This window comes from Mytilus trossulus, chromosome 10 (genome assembly GCF_036588685.1).
Source record: "Mytilus trossulus isolate FHL-02 chromosome 10, PNRI_Mtr1.1.1.hap1, whole genome shotgun sequence".
In the NCBI taxonomy this organism is placed as follows: domain Eukaryota; kingdom Metazoa; phylum Mollusca; class Bivalvia; order Mytilida; family Mytilidae; genus Mytilus; species Mytilus trossulus.
Genome location: NC_086382.1, coordinates 74,270,946 through 74,292,637, shown reverse-complemented (window position 1 = coordinate 74,292,637; position 21,692 = coordinate 74,270,946). Strand labels below are relative to the sequence as shown.

Genomic DNA, 21,692 nt, shown 5'->3' with positions numbered 1-21,692 from the left:
TAAGGTCTCAAAAACTATTAAAAAATAACAAACTTTTAATAAGACTTTTTCAGATGGCTTATAATTGTATATGTAAAAGATTGAAAAAAAGAAAAATGGGGATCAATGGGCAAAACATCGTAATGCATTCAAGGGATAAAACCAGAGGATTATGACAATTTGACAAAAGTTCAAAACATCACAAGCAAACATCCTTAAAAAACAAAAGTTACAATTCCAAGAAAATTCAACACTGAAGGTCCTTAAATAAAAAGCTCAAAACCATCAAATAATGACAAACAACTGTCATATTCTTTGACTTTGTACAGGCATTAGTTATGAAGAAAATGATGAATTGAACTTGGTTTTATAGCTAGCTTGGAAATGGTGCTACACAAACTTGTGTCATAAACTTTTTAAAAAACTTGTGAAGGATTATTATAAAACCATTTGTGAATATGTGAACAATTTTGTTCATCTTCTCTATAAATTAAGATGTATTTTCGAAAATAACTCTTTATTAGACAAAATTAAAAAAACATATGAATATATAAATATGTCATTAATACACAATTATTCATCTTCTAGAGGAATTTTGTAATTCAGCACATTAAATTGAAGATAGACTTAAATCAACCTCTTTTGAATGTAACAAGATATTCAGGAAAAGCCTGTGAATCATGGAAAATAATATACATAATTTGATTATTCATATCATTAGTAACTGAGTCATATAAAATGTGACTTCCAGCAGCACTAGGTTTGGCAGGAGGAACTCTCATTCCCCCAAGACCAGCACAGTATTCTCCTGTCAGTACTCTACACAGGTACATTCTCTTGTGGCCACTAGGATCAGGCTTGGAGTAGGTATCTTGAATTGAATATCTTACTTCAACAGCAAAATAAACACCAGCTCCAAATGCAACAGCTGTAAAAAAAGAAAAATTTTAGTTTGTATTGTAAAAAATTTCAAGAAAAATCCTTCAAGACTCTTTATTTCCAGTTCAAAATGTCATTTATTATAGTGAAACTAAGGTGACAACTCCTTCAGGAAAATTTGATGTAAAGCTATTGGCTCAAACACATTATCCTTTATCTGTATAACTGTGACCTATAACTATAACCTGTTTACCCCAAAGTCAATTAAAATCGTAAGAAATCAAAATATTGGTCTGCTTTGAACACTATTCTTATAAATGATAATATTAGCATGGATATATGTATTTAACAAAAGTGTTTCACAAAAGTAACAAGTTATGTTTATAAATACAAAATACAAAACACATTTGGTATTTACCATTTTTTCCACAATAACTCCTGTTAAAACCATATCTATTTATACTGTCCAAGGCATCTACAGAAAATCCATGCCACAGTTGTTTTTCATTGTTGACAGTTTTAGGATTGGTGGCATCCATTGATTTCTTCTTTGCTACAAACTGCTGGTATAACGTTTTGTTTTGTATTCTTTCAATCTATAAATAGATAATTAGTACACAGTTTGTAATAAGTATTTATTCTTATACCCCCTGTAAACTTATTTGGGGACTGGGAATAAAGGACCAGATGTCTGTCTGTCAAAGCTAACTTTGTTAACCTTGGTTAAATCACTTCAATAAAGTCTTGAGTATAGATTTCAGGGGCGGATCCAGCCATTTTAAAAGGAGGGGTTCCCAACCTAGGATAAAGGGGGGGGGGGGGGGGGGGGGGGGGGGGGGGGTTCCTGTTAGGAACCAACTTGTCATCAAACCAATTCTACATGGTTTTTCCCATCTACATGGAATTTACAATCCTAACATGTTGATGTGTAGGAGGCTAAGGGTTTTCAAGTTCATTAATGGGTCTTTGCTAGTTTTGAACTTTTGCTATAAAAAAAATTGGTACATTGGAATATCCCTATATGCCGATTTGCATGTGGTTCATTGCGGTTTCCTAAAGCTAGTCCCTTTCAATTTTAACTCATATGTACAATCCTTTATAGGAACTTTTATCTCTCTTCATGAGCTTTTGGGTTCTGTGAAGGTTGTGTGATAACTTTATAATATTTGAACTACTAACCACATATATTTTCATGATTTAAGAATCTTACAACCAATATATCACGTGTATAAAGTGGTGTTGAAATGAGGTTATAAATTTTTAATTTGGCATTGAAAGGGATACTGTAAAAACATTTCTGGAAACAAATTCCTGATTTTAAAAAGAACCAGCAGTATACAATGTCAAAAGACTTGCACTTCTTATTCCCTTAAGGTAGTACCTAACACTACAGGGAGATAACTCTGTAAAGTCAGCTTAACGTTTTAATTATGTTGTGTTGTAAAAGGAATATTAAGCTTCTCAATGATCAAAATTGGGGTTTGTCAAACTGCTATATAACCAGTGTAATTTTTCTGACAAACGGTTGGTTCAAAATTTTTATTTTTTTTATATTTTTGTGAAAGGGTCAAAGTAAATACTTTGTCAAAATTTTATGAAAATTAAATGACCCAAATTAATTTTAGTTAAAGTGTTGGGTACCACCTTAAAAGGAAGTTGACAAGGTTGAAGAGTAACCACTGGCTTGAGACTGAGACAAAGCTAGGGAAATAAAAGTTTCTTTAAATACTTTGTTGAAGGATCCTTAAAAATTTACAATTGCTATTAATTCTCCCAAGGCTTGATACAGTTGAACATTGGGAAGTTTTTTAGTGTAGTTTAACAATTGTGAATATGACATCCCACTCAATAAATACATTGCACTGAATTGCAACTTGACAATGTAATGATCAATTATAATTCTCAAACTATACTGAGTAATATAGGTGTATAACTGATGCAAAAATGTTTGTATTGTTTAAATTGTAATGAACAGCTAAGCATAGCAGAAAGATTTTAGAAAACTTACCTTGATAAAAGTAACTTTTGTACCACCAGATGTAGTTGTAAACTTTTGAGAAACATCCTGATATTCTTGGTCTGTAGGTTTCAGCTGAACAATTTTTAAGTTCTCTTTGTCTGCCATTTTTTCCCAAGAGAGTGGCAACTCAAAGGCATGATCTGTGGTAAGAACAACATTAAAGGCATGGTAAGCACTTAACTATTAATGGAAATAGCTTCAAAAGAGATAACTCTTAACAAGATAATAAAATTTTAATGTAAAGCAAAAATCATGAACTTATAAAATTTTAATTGATCACCTGATAAACAGATTAACAGTAAAATATGATATAAAGATGATAAAAAAAAAATGTGATACACTTATAGTTATAAAAATCTTGATGCTGATGAAAAGTATATAAAAAAGAACTGAAAACAATAAAGACATAACTGCAAACTCATTAGACAGACCGAGAGGCAGATCGAAACTTCTTCTGAGCTGAAAAATACTCCTACAGATTGTAATTTGAAATTAGTACTCACCAACAAGTTTAGACTTTCTTAGCACTTGAACTTTATCTGTCGGGTCATCTGCAGGATATTCCTCATATGAGTTGAAATCTACTATATATCTATTACCATTCTGGTCATAAAATGATGCATCTGTTTTCTGATCTTTTAAAGCTGTCTCAAGAATGAGGTTAACCTCAGGTGGATATTCCACTAGTTTTTTCTCTCCTTTATCTTCTGACATATAATGCCACTGCACCATGTCAGTTACTAGTTTGGCCTTTTGCTTAGTTTGTTTGGCCTGTTCTGCTGTTTTAATAATATGGTTTGCATGTTCCATTGCATCAGAAACATGTTTTGTTAATCCTCTTAGAGTTATCTCCCCTTTGCCTGTGTCTACAGTAATTTCAACCTGATCAGTAGCCTCTAGTTTCTTAACTTCATTTATCTATTAAAATACCATACATACAGATAACACATATATTACTTTTTCAATGTTTAAAATAATATATTTTAACATACAGGCCTAGGATTTATAACAAATAATACATCTACTATTTTTGACAGCTTGCTTTGAACTGTAGATTCAGACTTTATTTGTGCATTTATTATTGCTATTTTTAAAGTGTCCACTAAATTGTGATATTAATTATTGTGATTTTAGGATGATCTTCATTCAGATATATGCACCAAATGTCAGAATGCAAGTTTTTATTTTAGGAATACTCATCCAGTTACATTATTTGCAATAATATAAAAACCTAGCAATTGAATAATTTTCTATAGTAATGTGTGCAGACTTTTGCAAAACCATGAAATTAAATATCCGCAGAATGTATGTTTTCCTCAATCCACAAAAGTTGGTTCCCCATGAAATAAATGAATCATCAGTATGAAATGTAAATTGTTGGAACATGTATTCTTTAAACTTAACAACTGGTCCATTAATTTAAGATTTATCTAACAATCACAATTCAGAATTCTTCATTACCTGATCTAGAGTAAATTCATTGATGATTTTAGCCCTGATGGTTCTCTTTATCATGTCATCTTCTACAGATTTCTCCAGTAATTGAATGGCACGATCGGCTGAACTTTTATCTCTAGCATAGATCACAAAGGAAACAAGTGTGTCCATTTGATTGTTTTGTGACACTTGGGTTCCAATCAGATGGCGGTTATGTCTTGATAGTTTCATTGACTGTGCTCCTGCAATGTAAATAATATTTTGGTGACTAGTATTGATTAAATTTATTTCAGGTAATAATTTACAAAAAAAAAAAAATCAAAGTAAAACTTTTAAAAAATAAATACAATACTACACATTAGCATGTTATAATAGCATTCAATAATCCCTAAGTATACATAAGGAAAAGGATATATGTGGTGTGTGTGTTTGAGAGTTTTCTGTTTTTTTTTAGATGATTTTACGGGTATGATTTATTACGAAATGCAATATGTTGAAATTTTCAACATGATGCAACCTTATGCACATTAAAAACAAGGTGTGTGACATATGCATTTTATGTCGAAAGGCATGTATTAATGTAAAGACAACATGTTAGAATATGATATCAAAATGTTTCATCTATTAACAGTAAATCTACTAAGTTACCTCCAAGTCCCGTCCACTTCATAAATTTGCCAATGTATCCCTCTTTAGACTTGTTAACACAGTTTTTGACAGCTTCCATGAAGTCCTTCATCATGTCTGTTTGGAATATAACCACATGTACTTCCTTTACATGTTGGTTAGTCTTGTTACTATTGAACTTTTCAATGACCTTGAACATCTCCTCTGCAATGTCACTTACTTTAACTTTAGTATTGGTTGATGTACCTAAAAAAAATAAAGATTTCATTAGATAAAAATACTACCACATATTACACTCTATTCCTACACATAGGACTATAGCATTTACATCCAAAATCAATGAGTAGACTAAGATGACAGTGCATCCTAAACTCTGTCTGAATGATAAAAGGTCAGACAAAAAGTAATATTTGGTCAGATTATTTGAAATATAGTAAAAAAAGGTCAAATTTCTTGAGCAGTCAGACAAACTCTAAAATAGTTTGACACCAACTGACATGAACTAAATCCAAAGATTTGGTTTCAAGAAGCACATTGCTCATTGTGTATAAGCATAATTAGAGATTATGAATACGTTCTCATAAAATTAGCCTTCTGTATTTTTTTTTTATAAATCTTCAAGTACACCTTAATGTTAAAGTTGGATTACATCAGATTTTGATGTACAAACTTCAAATTTTATGTGAATCAACAAATGTAAGTCAATCATGACAGAATACAAAACTCATCAAAACTTGGCATCTGATAATGGTTAATCCAGCATAAAATTTTACAAAAACAACTTTTGATTTCCATCTGCAATCATCAATGAAGACATTACAATCATTTCAGTGTTTTATAACTTGTTTTGTGTCTGAATTATTTTTTTAATTATGACCATTTTTCAAAACATTTCAGTGCTTTCCAGTCTTTTTAAGGTGGTACCCGCCACCTTAACTAAATTTTATTTGGCTTGTTTAATTTTTATAAAATTTAGACAAAATATTTACTTTGACCCTTTGAAAACAAATATAAAGATTTCAAAACAAAAGATCTAATCACTTTCTCAGAAAAAAAAGTGGTTGGATACATAACTTGAATAATTCAAGCCCTTCTGTGTTCGATTTTCTCCAACACGAGGGCTTGAACTCCTTATGATCATTGGCCGCATCGTCTGCTCTCTGTGAGAGAGAGCCAATTGTCGGCAATCAGGATAATGAGTCTGCGCAACTGTCTTGTAATTGTCTTACCAAACATGTGTGTTCAATTAACACAAATCCGATAATAATTAAATAACATCAATTAACATCAATTAACATCAGTTTACATCATTTAACATCAATTAACATCTGGAACTCCTCCTTCCTTAGCTATCAATTTAAATCAAAATTCCCATATTACATAGTGGTGTGAATTTTCCAGTTGATGGTCCCCGTACGAAATAAGTAGTAGGATTCCACCCAGACACTAGTAGGAATGAAGTAGGAATCCACCTAGATTCAAAGATTCTATATAGAAAGTAGACGGACATGGAAAATGAACAAAAGTCTGACTGGATTTTTTAATATTCCTACTTCAAAAATCCTACTACCTAGGTGGAATTGTTAAAGTCTGTATACATTTTTTTCTGTTTTGAAAATCTGAGTTGATTATTTATTTTCCTACTACATGTTTAAAATTCCTACCAGAATTTATTTATATATTCCTACCAGAAAATCTTTCTACCTGGAAAGTTATCTTGATCTGGATTCCTGTTTGCAAATAACACACATTTTGCAATGTTAAATGCAAGCAAGTTCCAGTTCACAAATTCAAAAGTTGGAGGGGAAAGATTGAAAAGTTGTGTTGGAATACAATGATGCAAGCTAGGGTCACACAACATAACAATGTAGAAATGTAAGAAAATATGGATAATCAAGACTAAAGGTAATTCTTATACATTCAAGATGATTTTTTTTATCTGCCTGCCAAAAATATTTAGTAATCAATTAATAATTCATTAATAGTGCATAATCTCACTCATTATTTGTTCTTTAAACTAATTTAGATCTACATGTACTTTATGTATAACACTTTCTATAGCTTGCATATATTGCATGTAGTTTCCTTAAACATTTCAAAAGTCTATTTGTTTAAAAAGGAATTGATTCCATGAATTTCCTTTGTTCTTTGTTGTTGAGATTCAAACTTATCATTGACCCAGTTGTGTATTTTTGAATATACACTTACATTTTGTATATTTTTAGATTCCTACCAGAAAATATTTTTTTCTGGGTGGAATTTTGAAAAATTCCTACCAGGTTTTCTAGTAGGAATTTTATTTTCCTACCAAATTATTCCTCCTAATTTGCATATTCCTGGTAGGAATATACAATATTCCTACTAAGAAATTCCTGCTAATTTAAATTTTTCGCCTATTTTCCGTGTGGATTCCTACTACTGTCTGACTGGAATATTACTCTTTTCTGGTAGGAATTCAAAGCAATTTTCCTACTATATTCCGTGTACATTCCATACAGATTGTTTCATACAGGTCTTTGTCGAGGAAGACGTTCAGGCGTTAATGTAGCTTTCGTAGATCAGCAGAATATAACGACTGAATTATTAGGGTTTTGGATACATAGCAGTTTGACAAACACTAATTTTGATCTTTGAGAAGCTTAATATTTCCTTAACAATACAAAGTGATTAAAACATTTAACTGATTTAACAGAGTTATCTCCCTGTAGTGTTAGGTACCACCTTAAATCATTTTTTGTCTTAGGAAATGAGGAGTTTTATCCATGTAATAATATTGGTAAACAGATTGATTGATTGATTTGTGTTTAACACTACTTTCAGCATTATTGGCTATTGTATGGCATCAGTTTATATTTGTGAAGGAAGACAAAATAACCAGTGAGACCCATTGACCTTTGGCAGACAAACTTACTACCGGTACATTATCCTACATAATTAAAATCCAGGTTCAAAGCACCTGTCATGTGCTAGATTTGAACTGACAACCTTAGAGTTGATAAGCTAGTGATATAGTAGCTGGACAAAATAAACCATTTGACCACCAAGGTCCTGTAGTGGACAAGAAGTGATTGTACAAATCAGAATAATTTACTACAAATTCATTCAAACAGTCAATAACTGCTTAGAAACTGGTAGTAGATATCAAAACAACCAAATATTTTTTCAGCAACATGTTTTAATAAACATAAAACGGAATTATGTATTAAATTCCTATAAGATATGATATTTTTTTTTATTTATAATTACCTAAAGCAGGAAATGCTACTGAGGCCATCTGTATTTCTTCAGCTTTGTCTAGTGCAAGTTTGATTCTATCCTTCAGTTTAACAGAGAAGGCTGAAGCAATAGAACCACCAAAGCCTGAGGGATTCACTCCTGTCATATCTAAGTGGATGACAGCTTTACACAGTAATCCAGAAGTATGATTTGTTACAGCTATTCCATCCTTCTTCATAGCTTTTCCTATAATACAAGCAAGAATTGAAATAATAAATGAAGAATGTGTCCATGGGACAAATATGATTTACTGCAGTTTCTTGCATATAGCATTATAAAGGCACATAAATCAAGAACAGTAAAAGTGAGCCACCAAAATTGAAACTTGAATTGTGAATTGTAGTAATAAGTAGTGTGTATAAGTTTCATGACATTTGATTGAAACAAACTTAATATATAAGTTAGAGAACAGGAAAGAAAATCAACAATTTTTCAATTAATAAAGGGACACAAATCTAGAACAGTTAAAGTAAACTTGGTTTGTAAATTGTGGTAATAAGCAACCTGTAAAAGTTTCATAACATTTTAATAGTTGAGGCAAACTAAGGTAAGAGAATTGAAACCAATTTCAGGACATAGGGAGAAAGAAAGATCTTTGTTATTTAGTGCTACATAAATTCTGTCGTAGAAATGAAGTAATGTTATATTCCAATTCCAAGCATTTTATGCTTGGCCTTCCTATCATTAAATAGAAATTTTTGTGAAAATAAAACAGGGCTGGTATATTAAACTATTTTTCCAAACCTACAGAGTTTTCTACAAGTCCTACAATAAAAAGTAGAACAAGGATTAGATATATTAGTTTAAGTGGTGTAATGCAAATCAGCCCTGCCTTTAAACTTTTTTTCCATTAAAGTCCTCTGAATTTATTTCACTCTTTCTACTGCTTTTAAACTTAGATAAAATTTGAAATCTTTATCTTACTGTTATCAGTGAGTTGTTTGTCAAGCTCCTGTCCTCCCTTTTGTTTAATAGCTTTAGCGACAGCACCTGAAACATACAAAATTATACCAAATGTATTATCATGCAATTAATTGGTCATGTAAACAAAAGATTAAAGCAAAATAGTTTCAACCATGATATTTATTAATAAATATAGAAATATGGTATACATCAATGAGTTTTTAACCCAACTATTAAAGAAAATGGTGACAAAAATACTACCATAATACTAGATGGACCTACAAACATAGTTCAGAGGTGCAAATACAATACACTCAAATAAGCTTTCAATTAAAATTATGCATTTCAAAATTTTGATTATTGTTTCTGATAATAATATTACCAATGCTAAAATCCAAGTCAACATTAGTTCCATTGACAATGGCATCTACTTTGATAGCAGTTATGTCCCCTTGGTAAACTTTAAACACCATACTTCCCATGTTGACATTATACTCTTTATCTGAATCTGATGTGTCCTGATCCTGTGCAGTACCATGTGTCTGAGGCTTTGGTTGCTGTTGCTCTTTCTTCACAGTTTTGCCTTGAAAATAAACCAACAACAAAGGGAGGTAATACTTTATACCACTATTTGGACTTAATTTTGAAGATTTAGTATTTCATTTGTGATGTATTCATGAATGAAGGTTTAGTTCTTACAATATAATGTAAAACAGGTACTTTATTCACCACTGTATCACAGCAAGCCATGTAATTTTGTAAAACAGGAATCTAATGTTCAGTAGTTGTTGTTTGTTGATGACTGGTTCATAACTGGCTGGATACAACCACAGAGGTTCAATGCTGAACAACTGGGGCAAAAGTATACACAATGTTCAAGCTGAATACAGATCTGAATTTGGATTGTAAAAAATTGACACAGAATTTATTTAGTCAAAGAGTTTGATTTTTTTTTACATGATTTGAATTTATGTTCAAAAGAAGTTTTCTTGCTTTAGTACCAGTTCAATAATACACTGTGCTGTTGCACAATACTAAGTGAATCTGTTTATCTGTTTTCAGACTATATACATACAATTAGCAAAATTAATTGTGACCCCAAATTTTCTTTAGACAATTGACAATCATCTGCCCTTGATCTCATTTCCTTCGTTCATTGGTCAATGTTTAGTTTTCAAAACAAGAGTGTATACACACTGAAATGTCTCACCTTCTTTACTAATCATTGATACTATGTTGATAGTCCTAAATATAAAGCCTTACTACAACTATCACATAAACTTAACATGATCCAAGATAATGAGGTCAAGGTCATAAACCAATTGAGAAATACATGTACACCTTTAAATCGTTCATGATCACTGTACTAGTATTCATATTTTTAGGGGCCAGCTGGAGGACACCTACTGGTGCGGGAATTCTCGCTACATTGAAAACCCTTTGGTGGCCTTCAGCTGTGTTGTCTGCTCTATGGTCGGATTGTTGTCGCTTTGGCAAATTCCCAGTTTCCTTTCTCAATTTTACCAAATAAAGTTGACATATTGCTGATAGGTTTCAAGAAACAGACTTAACCAAGAAAACTAAACATGAAAATGAGGTCAAGGTCAGACGAACCATTTGAGGTTACAATCCTTCCATAAAACAAACATTGTTGACATATTCTTCATATTTAAAGAAAAACAGACAAAAGCACCAATGAGCAATGAACCATGTAAATGAGGTCAAGGTAAAAAAAAAAAAACCTGGGAGACTGACTTGTACAACATAAAATATTTCCATACACAAAATATAGTTGACCTACAGCATATAACATTTGAAAAAAAAAAAAACTCAAAAACTTTTCTTAGACCACTGAACCATGAAAATGAGGTCAAGGTCAGATGACACATGTCAGATTGACATGTACACCTTACTATCATTCCAAAAACCAATTATCCTAGACCTATTGCTTAAGGTATATGAGATATGAAACTTGGCCACCAAAACTTAACCTTGTTCATTTATCCATGAAATGAGGTCAAGGTCAAATGAAAACTGTCTGACAGCATGAGAACCTTACAAGGTATGCACATATTTATACCAATTATAGTTATATTTCTACATTTGAATTCCAAGTTAGGAATATGGCAGTTGTTGTCCATTCCTTTTATGTGCTTTGTCATTTGATTTTGCCATGTGATAAAGGTCTTTCTGACTGAATTTTCCTCGTGGTTCAGTATTTTTGTGATTTTACTTTTTTCCTTTACTCAAAATATAAGAGAGAAATTACCATGACAAAAAATCTGAACTTTTTTCAAGTAGTAACTATCCAATAAATGAGGTCATGGACAATTGACATGTTTGACAGACGGAAACTTCTTCACATAATTAAGGCATCTATTTAGTATGAAGTATCCAGGTCTTCTACCTTCTAAAATATAAAGCTTTTAAGAAGTGTACTAACACTGCCACCACCACAGCCGCAACTGGATCACTATCTATACGTCAAGCTTTCTGCGACAAACACTTAAACACAAACTAGAAAATGCTTGTTTTAGACTTTTTGTGGTCCCTTTTTCCTGAACAGTATAGACAATTACCCCTTAAATAAATTCCAATCTTCTACTTGTTGCATTGAACATTGTGGTACAATTTCAGTGAAATCAAAATACTAATACACAAGTTATTGTCCTGAAACTAGAAAATGCTTGTTTTGGGACCCTTTTTGGTCCCTAATTTCTATGAAGTCAACGACGATCTGATAACAATATGCAACACCAAAATTTGTTTGTGATTGTATAAAAGGTAGTTTAATTTACTAACCATTATGTCACACAAAACAATGTAATTTTGTAAAACAGATAGTTTACTCTAAACATTATGTGGCAGAAAACTATGTAATTATGAAATCATATGGATTTAGTTTTTCAAAGTTTACAAAAATCAAAGGCATGCCTCAGAACCAGCATTAGGACAATTTAGTCATGCAGTGTAGAAAGGCGGTGGCTTTAAATTCATAAAACACATTGATAGTCATATCAAGGTCAACAAATTAGGGATTGAATGTCTGTAAAACTTGTGAACAGATGATTTTTACTTCGCCAATAAAATCTCTTAGTACAGCAGCATCTTAATTATGATATTCTTATAGGAAACGTAAGTACTAGAATACTTTTTCAAACAGGAACTACTAGAATATTTTTTACATCAAATGCATGTGCTAACTGAATGCTGTTCAAATTTTATGTTTATTACAACATCATAATTCATTGGTACCTGCAAATTGAGTTAATCTCTTCTGTAATAAATTTTAGTTCTCAACTGAATTTCACTGTATTTTTCTTATCCTTTATCTCAATTCCAATGGGATAGATTAAAACAGATGCAGGATTATTAAATATTCTGTAAAAGAACTTTATTAAAGCTGGATTTTAATTTAAAGAAAATTTCCCTGTTTCTTTTCATTATTCTTAAGAAGTTCCTTCATGAGTCTGCATCATAAGAATTCAGGAATATGTCATTGCTAAGAGGCCTTAAGGTGGTACCAAACACTTTCACTAAAATTAATTTGGCTCGTTTAATTTTCATAAAATTTTGACAAAGTATTTAATTTGACCCTTTGACAAAAATATAAAAAAAAATCAAAAATTTTGAACCAACCATTTTGTCAGAAATATTGCACTGGTTATATAGCAATTTGACAAACACTGATTTTGATTATTGAGAAGCTTAATATTCCCTTAACAATATCATGTATTAAATGTTTAGATGATTTTACAGAGTTATCTCCCTGTAGTGTTAGGTACCACCTTAACAGAACAATAGGATGCCATAGAAACTAGAAATAATCATATAATTCTATTTAAAAAGATCAACATTGTATTCATTTCTAGTTATTTAATCTAAATATTTCATCATCAACAATATAACAATCAAATAAATATACTGACTACCATAATAAACATCAACTAACTAGGTTCTATTTTAATTATTTAGGTGTAATATTTTTTAAGCATCTAAATGACTAAGAAGACTTAATAGAAACAATCATAAGTTTATTAAATTCAGTTTTTTTCTCTCAAATAAAATTCAAAACTTAATTCAGTTTTTTTCTCTGAAATAAAATTTAAAATGCAGAGTTTTGTTTTTTTTCTCATTTAAAATATATATGTCATACATTGTATGTGTTATCTCCAATTTTGTATTATTTGCTTTGCAAATGAATTTTACTCTACACTAACTATCCCGAGATAAAGTGATTAACAGATTAAAGACCATAGATTTGATATATTTAGTCCCCTATAAAAAAAATACAATAATAAAAGAAAGACAAGTGGTAAATATATACAATCCTTTTAAAACACAATTTTAAATCTACTAATGGCCTTATCACAGTAAGGTATGGCACTAAGACAACCATTCATCAAATACTAAAATGTATGAAACAATTATACTATTACAGAAAATACATTATAGTCTTGATTATGCTGTTTATGACAAGGTATATTGATTATAACAATGTTGTATATTATAATAATTCAGAGATGTTGTGTATAACATGTGTATGGACAAAAAAAGGACATGGTTTAATGCAGGTGGTAAAGGGTTATTTTCGTGCAAGGTGATCGCCTTTTATTATTTCACGTTTAACATGTTTTTACTTTTTATTTGACATTCAGTCCTGCAAGATAGAAGCCTCGTTCCACGTGTTCTCCTTATTAATATTTATGTGCATTGTGATTTTCAAATACTTATTTTGTGTTTCTCAGTATTTTTCAAATAAATTCAAACACTAGACAGGAATCGTCAAGAAAAAATTGATTGAAAATTGTTTTGGTTATAATGAGGAAAGGCCTATGATGTTGTTCTTTTATTTTCATTTTAAAAGTTCAGAAGATTGCTAAATATTTTTTTAAAAGCCGGAAATCATTTATATCATAAATGTGTATAATGAATAGGGAATATTATGTAAAACAGAGAGTTAATATGCAATGAGGACAGTGACTAAGTCACAAAAGAGTCACATCAAAGTCTTATGTTTTTCGTGCAACATTCATGACAGAAATAATTTCGTGTTCAAAGTGAAACGATGTCTTATTTCATGTTTTTTCAGAGCATGCAACCCCCCCCCCCTTTTAACCACCTGCTTTAATTTATAGGTTAATTTGTTATTCAAAGCTTGCTTTTTTATTATTTCACCCGCATGGCATCAAAAAAGAAAAATAGAACTTGTTATTCAGTGTAAATTATCACTAAATGCCATAAGGCAAGAAGCAATCAATAGTTAAAAAAAAAGGAAATCTGACAGTACAATATCACATCATTTTGACAATGGATTGTAATTTTTAATGCCCTTTAGAATAATTTTTTTCACAAATCTTTACACAGAATAATTGTGAACCATATAAGTAAAACAGGTTTAACAGCTCAGGCCAATTTGATATCACTTGTCATTTAATTGAAATTGAGGTAAGGTCAAATGTTTATTGGAAGCAGTGATTGGGAGCTGTATTCATTATTAAAATGATGTTTGTGACATGTTTTTCATTTTCCTGTTTAAAATTGTTAATTATTCCCCTTTGGTCACTTTTGCATTGTTTAAAAAGACTTTTTACTAAAGATAAATTCAATTAAAACCATTTGTATAGAATAAAGGAAAGAAGTTTAATGTCTAGCAATACTTCAAAGCTTTAAATAAATTTAACACCTTTTAGATTTCTCCTTCCTTTTACTTAATATAAATTCACAATGAAATCTTCTGTGCAAAGAATATAAAAAAAAAGAATAGAATAGAATAGAAATCAAATTCTAGCAATACTTTAAAGCTTTAAAGAACACTTGAGACTCTTTAACCAAATGTCATCATCACTTCTTATTTAAACAGTTTTTACAAATTGGTTTCTCTTTCTCACAAAACATCTGCCTGCAAGACGGACATACAGTCAATGTATAAGTTTTCTGTTGCAACATGCTTGGAGGTGAATCTTGATAAAGTGGAAATGGCGTCATCTGTGATTGGTTTAAGCATTGTACATAGTGAGATCTTAACAGATTTGTGTCCCAGATGAGTTTTGAAGGATCCATTCCATTAGCCACTGCCACCATAGAGGCTGCAGCAAAACATCCACAATCTGCATCATTCCTCTGTCTTTGGAACTGGCATAAATCCACAACAACTTGACCTTTACTATCTCTATCTACAATAGCAAAGATGGCTCTTTTGGTATCCCCCTGTAAATGTCTTTTCCAGCTATCAAATACTCTGACCGTATAAGGTGGACATCCTATATTAGATAGAGTTATCCAATGTTGACCACTGACATTTATAATTTGTATAAATTGACCTTTTGGTTTCTTATATCCTTCGGCCAATGCTACAGTAACTGGTTGAAATCCATCAATATTAGGATGGTTATTTTTAACTAGCTGCATGGCCAATTCAATCTCTATGTCTTCTAGCCAATAGTTTGGCTTCTTTATTTTCTCCCAGTTTTTTATAGCATTTTGTGATTTTGACTTCCTTACAGGTACCTTTGCTGGATTAAGATGTACAGGTGTTGACTCAACACGTTTTATAGGTCTTTTCTGACCCATGAAAGCTACAGCCTGTTCCATTTTTGATCTTTGGTCTGAATCAACTCTTCTCAAAACTTCTGATCTTCTGGAAGGTCTCGGATGAGTATACTCATCTTCAGGTTGAGATGTTGGAGAACGAAAGGGAGCTGTCTTTGGAAATTCTTGATCTCTGTTGGAAATAACTTTCTTTTTTATTTGATCATATGGGTTGAATGCTCTCATCCTTGGTTCAATCACATTAGTCACCTCATCATCAGAAGAGTCATCAGAGTTCATTACTTCAGTACTATCAGCATCATTCAGATACCAACCTATCAAAATATAAAAACAAATGCTCAAACAAATTTGAATATAAAAAAATTTTCTAAATTTATTTGCTAATTCATTCTTTGTTCAATTCTTTTATAGTGTTTTGTAATTATAAAATAAATAATAATCATAATGGTGAGCATTTGTTTTTATATATACGACAAGGTACCATATGATAGTAAAGCTTATGTAAATGGTCTTTATCTGATACTCGTATGTGCTGCATAGTAAGTATAAAGTGGCTTGTTATTGAAATGACACATGCAAGGCAAGAAAGTTAGAAATACATGAAAGCCTTAATAGATTAAGAAATAATAAGAACCTAGCTTAAAACTGAAAAAATTATTTAATCTGTAAACAATACTGACCCCTCCTGCCCTGGTATCCTGTCGGCTGTTGTGTGTAATCTCTGTCTTGTCTGCTACCACTTCTCTGTCTGTTTTGTTCTTCATCTTCAAATGCCTTCAAGAAGCAAGTCAAATATTTAACAAATTTTGTCAACAGCTAGCCTTGAAAGACAGACAGTCAATATGGTTATACTTACAATGTAAAAGTAAAGCATAAAATGATGTTTGGCATCAAACGTAAACTGTTTATTAATATAGTTATCTATTTGTTTACCCAGAGCATAAAATATAAGGAAATTTAAAGTCAAATAATTTTTCTGTGAAATTATCTTATAGAAAAATTCTGAAACTTAAATTTTTAAAAGAAACCATTATAAGATGATATCTTATATAAAATACATTCTGATATAGAATCAAACTATTAAGAAGGTCAGTGAAAATCAGCTTTTAGTGGCCATTTTCTTAAAGTAAGCAACATATCAAAATAAACCCAACACTAAATATGGACTGATCCAATTATGCTTTACCTTCACTGTTAGGGTATCTTTATCATATAGTACAAATAACACCTCAGTGACATTAGAACTCTGGTTCTGACTGGCAAACTGTTCTACAGATGTATACATGTGTTTGGCTACTAGGTCTCTAGGATATCCAAGTTTGCCTGTACCCATGGCAGGTAATGCTATAGATCTACAACCATTACTATCGGCTTCTTGTAGACAACCATCAATAAACTTCTCCAGTATCTATACAATAAAGACAATATCTCAATTAACAATAAGTGATTCACATTACACGCGTACCTTCTATATAGAGTTATTCAGTTTGACTAAACTTTGAATTTTTTAAGTATAAAATCACCAGTATTTCCTCAAATTTATTCTTCAAATGATTTAAATTGACAAGATGTCTTCTATTAACCTAACAAAAGTAAATGAAACACATTAAATATTTGGACAACAAGTTTCTCAGCTGTGAAATATATAAATTTATATTTACAACTCATCTAAACATAACCCAAACCATGTTAGATCTGTAAATTTGCTTTCACAAATTTTTGGTTCTTCCCATGCCAGGATTAGAACCCATGCTACTAAGATATTGTGACACCAAATCGCCAGCAGTCTATAGCCATCCCGCTAGACCACACGACTACCTGGGCTTCATAAAAATTAAGCTGTCAGTGGCCAGGTGTTGCCTTTCTACGTCAGTTTTAATCTAGCGTCATACTACAGTACATGATATATAAGACATGAAGATGTAAATATTTATGTAAATAATTATCTGTAAGTTTTAAAACATAAAATTTTACTTTAATTGACGATCCATCCTTCCTCCATTGATCCAGTGAACCATGACAGACATAACTACAAGGTAAATTATATCCTGATGTAACAGCTACTTCTCCATAGCCAATACCCTGTGGATAGTTCTGTTTACATTCATCTTGTAGCGCCTGTCCTCCAACTTTTAGCAATGCAGCCGAAACTGCTCCCTGGTTTAGCTGTAGGTCCTTTGAAGTGGTGTTAACGATAGCATCCACCTGATACACAATAAACAATATGTATAATAAAGTCACACAAGTCAGATATTAAAGCTTTATGTCGTTACAGCAAAACTTCACAATGTGAAAGGATATGCTAGTATTAACTTCCCACTGTGAGACAAGAACTTATCAAGTTTACTATCAAGACAATTAATGTCACGGACAGACAAATAAATTGACTAAAATTAGTAAGAAAATCATATTATTGGGTTTTCTGTGATTTTCTATTAAATATACTGAACCAGCAAAGTTTAGTAACACTTTTTTTCTCAAAATATTTTTTGTTGTTTCTGTTTTGTTTTTTTTATTAAACACCATAACTATAATGTTTAGTTATACCTGTAATTTTAAACAGTTGTCTGTTTTCCCAGGTGATTGATTTCGCGCCATTTCAGCTTTGCATGTGTAATTGAAGTTTTACCTTCTGAATCTGTACTTTTAAAACGAAATTTAAATTTGTTTTTCACTAACGTTCAGCATGTTCAGAATCACACAATTAGTAAGAAAAACACATAAAAGTTTGAAAAAATTGCATGAGACGTCAACCAGCCCTCTCTGTTAATAACCGTTAGATGGCTCTTGGAATGGTTGATGCCAGCATGAGTGTTGCTGACGTCATGGTTTGATGTAATGTGTATTAGTCAACAGTTTAAGGACTTAAAAACAGATATCAACAAATTGCAACGGCACATGATAGGTAGATATGTCGTAGATCAAACACAACCATAGTCAAGGGAGGAGTGCTACATTCACTTTACGTCAACATGTGACAATTTTTTTTTTGGCCACTCCCAACATTGACTAGTTTGGAACCAGGACTCTCCTTTCTGAAAATCTTATATATTATACGTCATATACATCACTTAAGGGCATACGATACAGTTTTGAACCTGTATTTACAAGTTAATGAAAATTTGCATATAGGCTATTTTTTACCTGATTAAATCAAATATGTGATAAAAAATATACCTTCATGTGCTACTTTTTGAGGAAAATGAGGTCGAAATTTTGTATATTTGCTCAAAATTCAGATTTGTGTCCATATTTTCTTTTTCGAAAGAAAGACATAACTTTTTTGTTTTAAAAGATGAACACAAACTGTTTTTAGATAAATAATCGGTAATTTCTGTATTTTATAAGTGTCATTACAAATTATACAATTTTTTATTCAGAAATAACTCATATTTATCAAATTTTCATGAATAGATGAAAAAAACGTCATTTTTTGCTGCATGTTTATTAAAATTAAAAAAATTGCGCTATTTACAGTTGTATAAAATTTGGGTCACATAATCTCCTTGCAAAATGAAACAAATTTCTGTTTTAAAAAATAGGGGTACATGAACTCGTTTTCAAATTAAATCAGTTGGAATGATAAAAATCTGTCGAAAAATGCATCTTTTCCCGATAAGTCACAGTTTGACGTCGCAAAAATAACATTTTACGTTAGCAACGTCATTACCTCCCCCTGTAACTGTATCGTATGCCCTTAACACTAGTATCCTTTACAATAACTGATTATCTTTATATTTATATATAAATTGTCTACAGATTGCAAGATGTAGATTAAATGATCTAGCACTATATTACTTAATCGGGACTTATGAAAAAAATAAAGTATAAAATCTTACTTTCATTTTTGCTAGCTCTCCTTTGATTATTCTGATTTGAACATTCCCAGTAGAGATAGAGCCAGTCTGTCCAGTGAATCCATCTGAAAAAAAAATGTTTTAACTGTAGCCTTGAACTAATATCACTGTATCATGTCAAACAACAAACTGTTAAAATTAGTTTAAAATGTAAATGGCTTTCAGACTTATCATATGGGCTCAAAGAACAAAACGAAAACTGATATAAAGACAAAAAAGACAAAGCACTTATATAAAAGTAATCACATCTACTAAAGGCTAGCTATATATAGCTTAAAGCTAATAATAACTAATGAATAAATTATGTTCTCTAAGACAAAATTATCAATCAGTACATATCCAACAGATTTGTTGTAAAGAATGCACAAACACACTAACCTTGTGCAATGCCAAAATACAAGTTGTCTCATGCTTTTCTCTAAATATTTTGTATAAATCATAATTTCTGCGTTTTTTTTTATTCTGAATTTTTCATATTTTGTCATGTCAGGGCCTTTTACAGCTGACTTTATGGTATGAGTTTTGCTTATTGTTGAAGGACATACTGTGAGGTATAGTTGCTTATCATTCAGACTATTATGGTGGATAATTGTCTCATAAGCTGTCAGTAACATCTCCTTACTTTATATCAATAAGGAAAAAGTTCAATCCAGAGTATTTTTATCTTTGCATTTTTGAAATTCTATCTTAATATTATCTAGATCTGATGATCAGGTTATTTCTTTGTGACTGTGCACTAGAGAGAATGTCAAAAGAATCCATTCCATCCATTTGAAAAAGTTTAACTAAAAGTCATCCTTGATTTTTAAAACATTACATAAAATTACCTGAATAACCAGCACCTGATGGTGATTTTCTTCTTCCTTCTTCTCTCTTCCCAAAAACCTTATCCCCAGCCTTCACAAACAAGTCTACAGAATTCTCATTGACATCACATAGGTAAACTCTCTGAACTGTGCTTCCCCTATTACTACTGAAGTAATCATGTACTGCCTGGGCAATCACCCTAGTTGCTTGGTTTGCTGGGTAACCGAAGATTCCTGTACAAAGAGCTGGTATTGCAACACTGGTATGCTGCGCTTGTTCTGTTTCAACTAATGCTGTTTCAACACATTGGTGAAGTAGGTCTTCTTCTCTTTTGGAACCCCCCTGCCATACTGGTCCAACAGCATGGACAATCATCTGACATCTTAATGTTCCAGGTCCAGAACCAAAACATTCCCCCTCTGATAACTGACCTTGGTAACTTATATACTGGTCGCATTCATCTTGTATCCCTTTTCCACCTATACAATTACAAAAAAAAAAATTAAATGAATTACTTCAACAGCTATGTGAATTTTCATTGATAATTAAAGGAACTCAAACAATTTTCTTTCAAGCTTTTCTTACAAATCATTGACACTACGACCCAAAAAGGCCAAGTAGATATGTTCAGAACACAGTATTTTGCTCCTCTTTGTTTTTGTGTTTGTTTTTTTCACACATCTTTATCAATGTAATGAAATCTGATGTGACAGTTATATAAGTGAGAGGTTTAGCTAGCTATAAAACCAGTACCAATCGACCATTTTTCTACATAAGAAAATGCCTGTACCAAGTCAGGTTGTTATCCATTTGTTTGATGTGTTTGAACTTTTGATTTAGCCATTTTTCATAAGGGAATTTTCCTTTATAAATTTTCCTCAGATTTTAAAATTTTTGAGTGGAAAGAAGTAAGATTTTATTAAGGTAAGTACATTTTTTTATTTTACTTTCCCTCAGAATCAAAACTTAAACCCCTAATCTGTACAATTCTAAATTTCAGTTTAGACTAGGAATACAAGAATATATGTGTCTATATAAATGTGACATCCCTGTGTTAAAAGTAATCATACATATGCTTGAATTTATACTAACCAGACTAAGGTACAAGGTATTCAGAAATTAAACCTAATATTACATCTAAAGAGCCACAATTGCAACAGCTATAACAATATTTGAATATATTTTTTAATTCTTGATTTTCCGTGTTTTAATCCAAATTTGAAGTATCTTTTAGATTGGTAAAATATGTGTGCACTCAAGAAACCCTTGAAACCTTTTGGTGAGAGTATGTCAATACTTATAATAAAGCTTCTCTTAAATTATCTTGTTGTTTCTTGGCTGCCAACATCACATTA

At 31.3% G+C, this 21,692-nt stretch overlaps 1 protein-coding gene across 1 annotated transcript in view; it reads right to left on the bottom strand.

Annotated features, from left to right (window-relative positions):
• Window positions 1-500: 500 nt before the first annotated feature.
• The window catches only part of LOC134688160 (protein mono-ADP-ribosyltransferase PARP14-like), a 35,934-nt gene continuing 14,742 nt past the window's right edge, over window positions 501-21,692 (bottom strand). The window contains exons 9-23 of the mRNA XM_063548633.1: window positions 20,358-20,816; window positions 19,513-19,595; window positions 17,648-17,878; window positions 16,860-17,081; window positions 16,354-16,447; window positions 14,970-15,987; window positions 9,504-9,757; window positions 9,143-9,208; window positions 8,189-8,404; window positions 4,964-5,188; window positions 4,340-4,557; window positions 3,382-3,796; window positions 2,867-3,018; window positions 1,277-1,454; window positions 501-907 (exon numbers count right to left, since the gene is read on the bottom strand). Coding sequence (XP_063404703.1) covers window positions 612-907; window positions 1,277-1,454; window positions 2,867-3,018; window positions 3,382-3,796; window positions 4,340-4,557; window positions 4,964-5,188; window positions 8,189-8,404; window positions 9,143-9,208; window positions 9,504-9,757; window positions 14,970-15,987; window positions 16,354-16,447; window positions 16,860-17,081; window positions 17,648-17,878; window positions 19,513-19,595; window positions 20,358-20,816 — 4,127 coding nt within the window. The 3' untranslated portion in view covers window positions 501-611. The remainder of the gene's footprint in view (window positions 908-1,276; window positions 1,455-2,866; window positions 3,019-3,381; window positions 3,797-4,339; window positions 4,558-4,963; window positions 5,189-8,188; window positions 8,405-9,142; window positions 9,209-9,503; window positions 9,758-14,969; window positions 15,988-16,353; window positions 16,448-16,859; window positions 17,082-17,647; window positions 17,879-19,512; window positions 19,596-20,357; window positions 20,817-21,692) is intronic.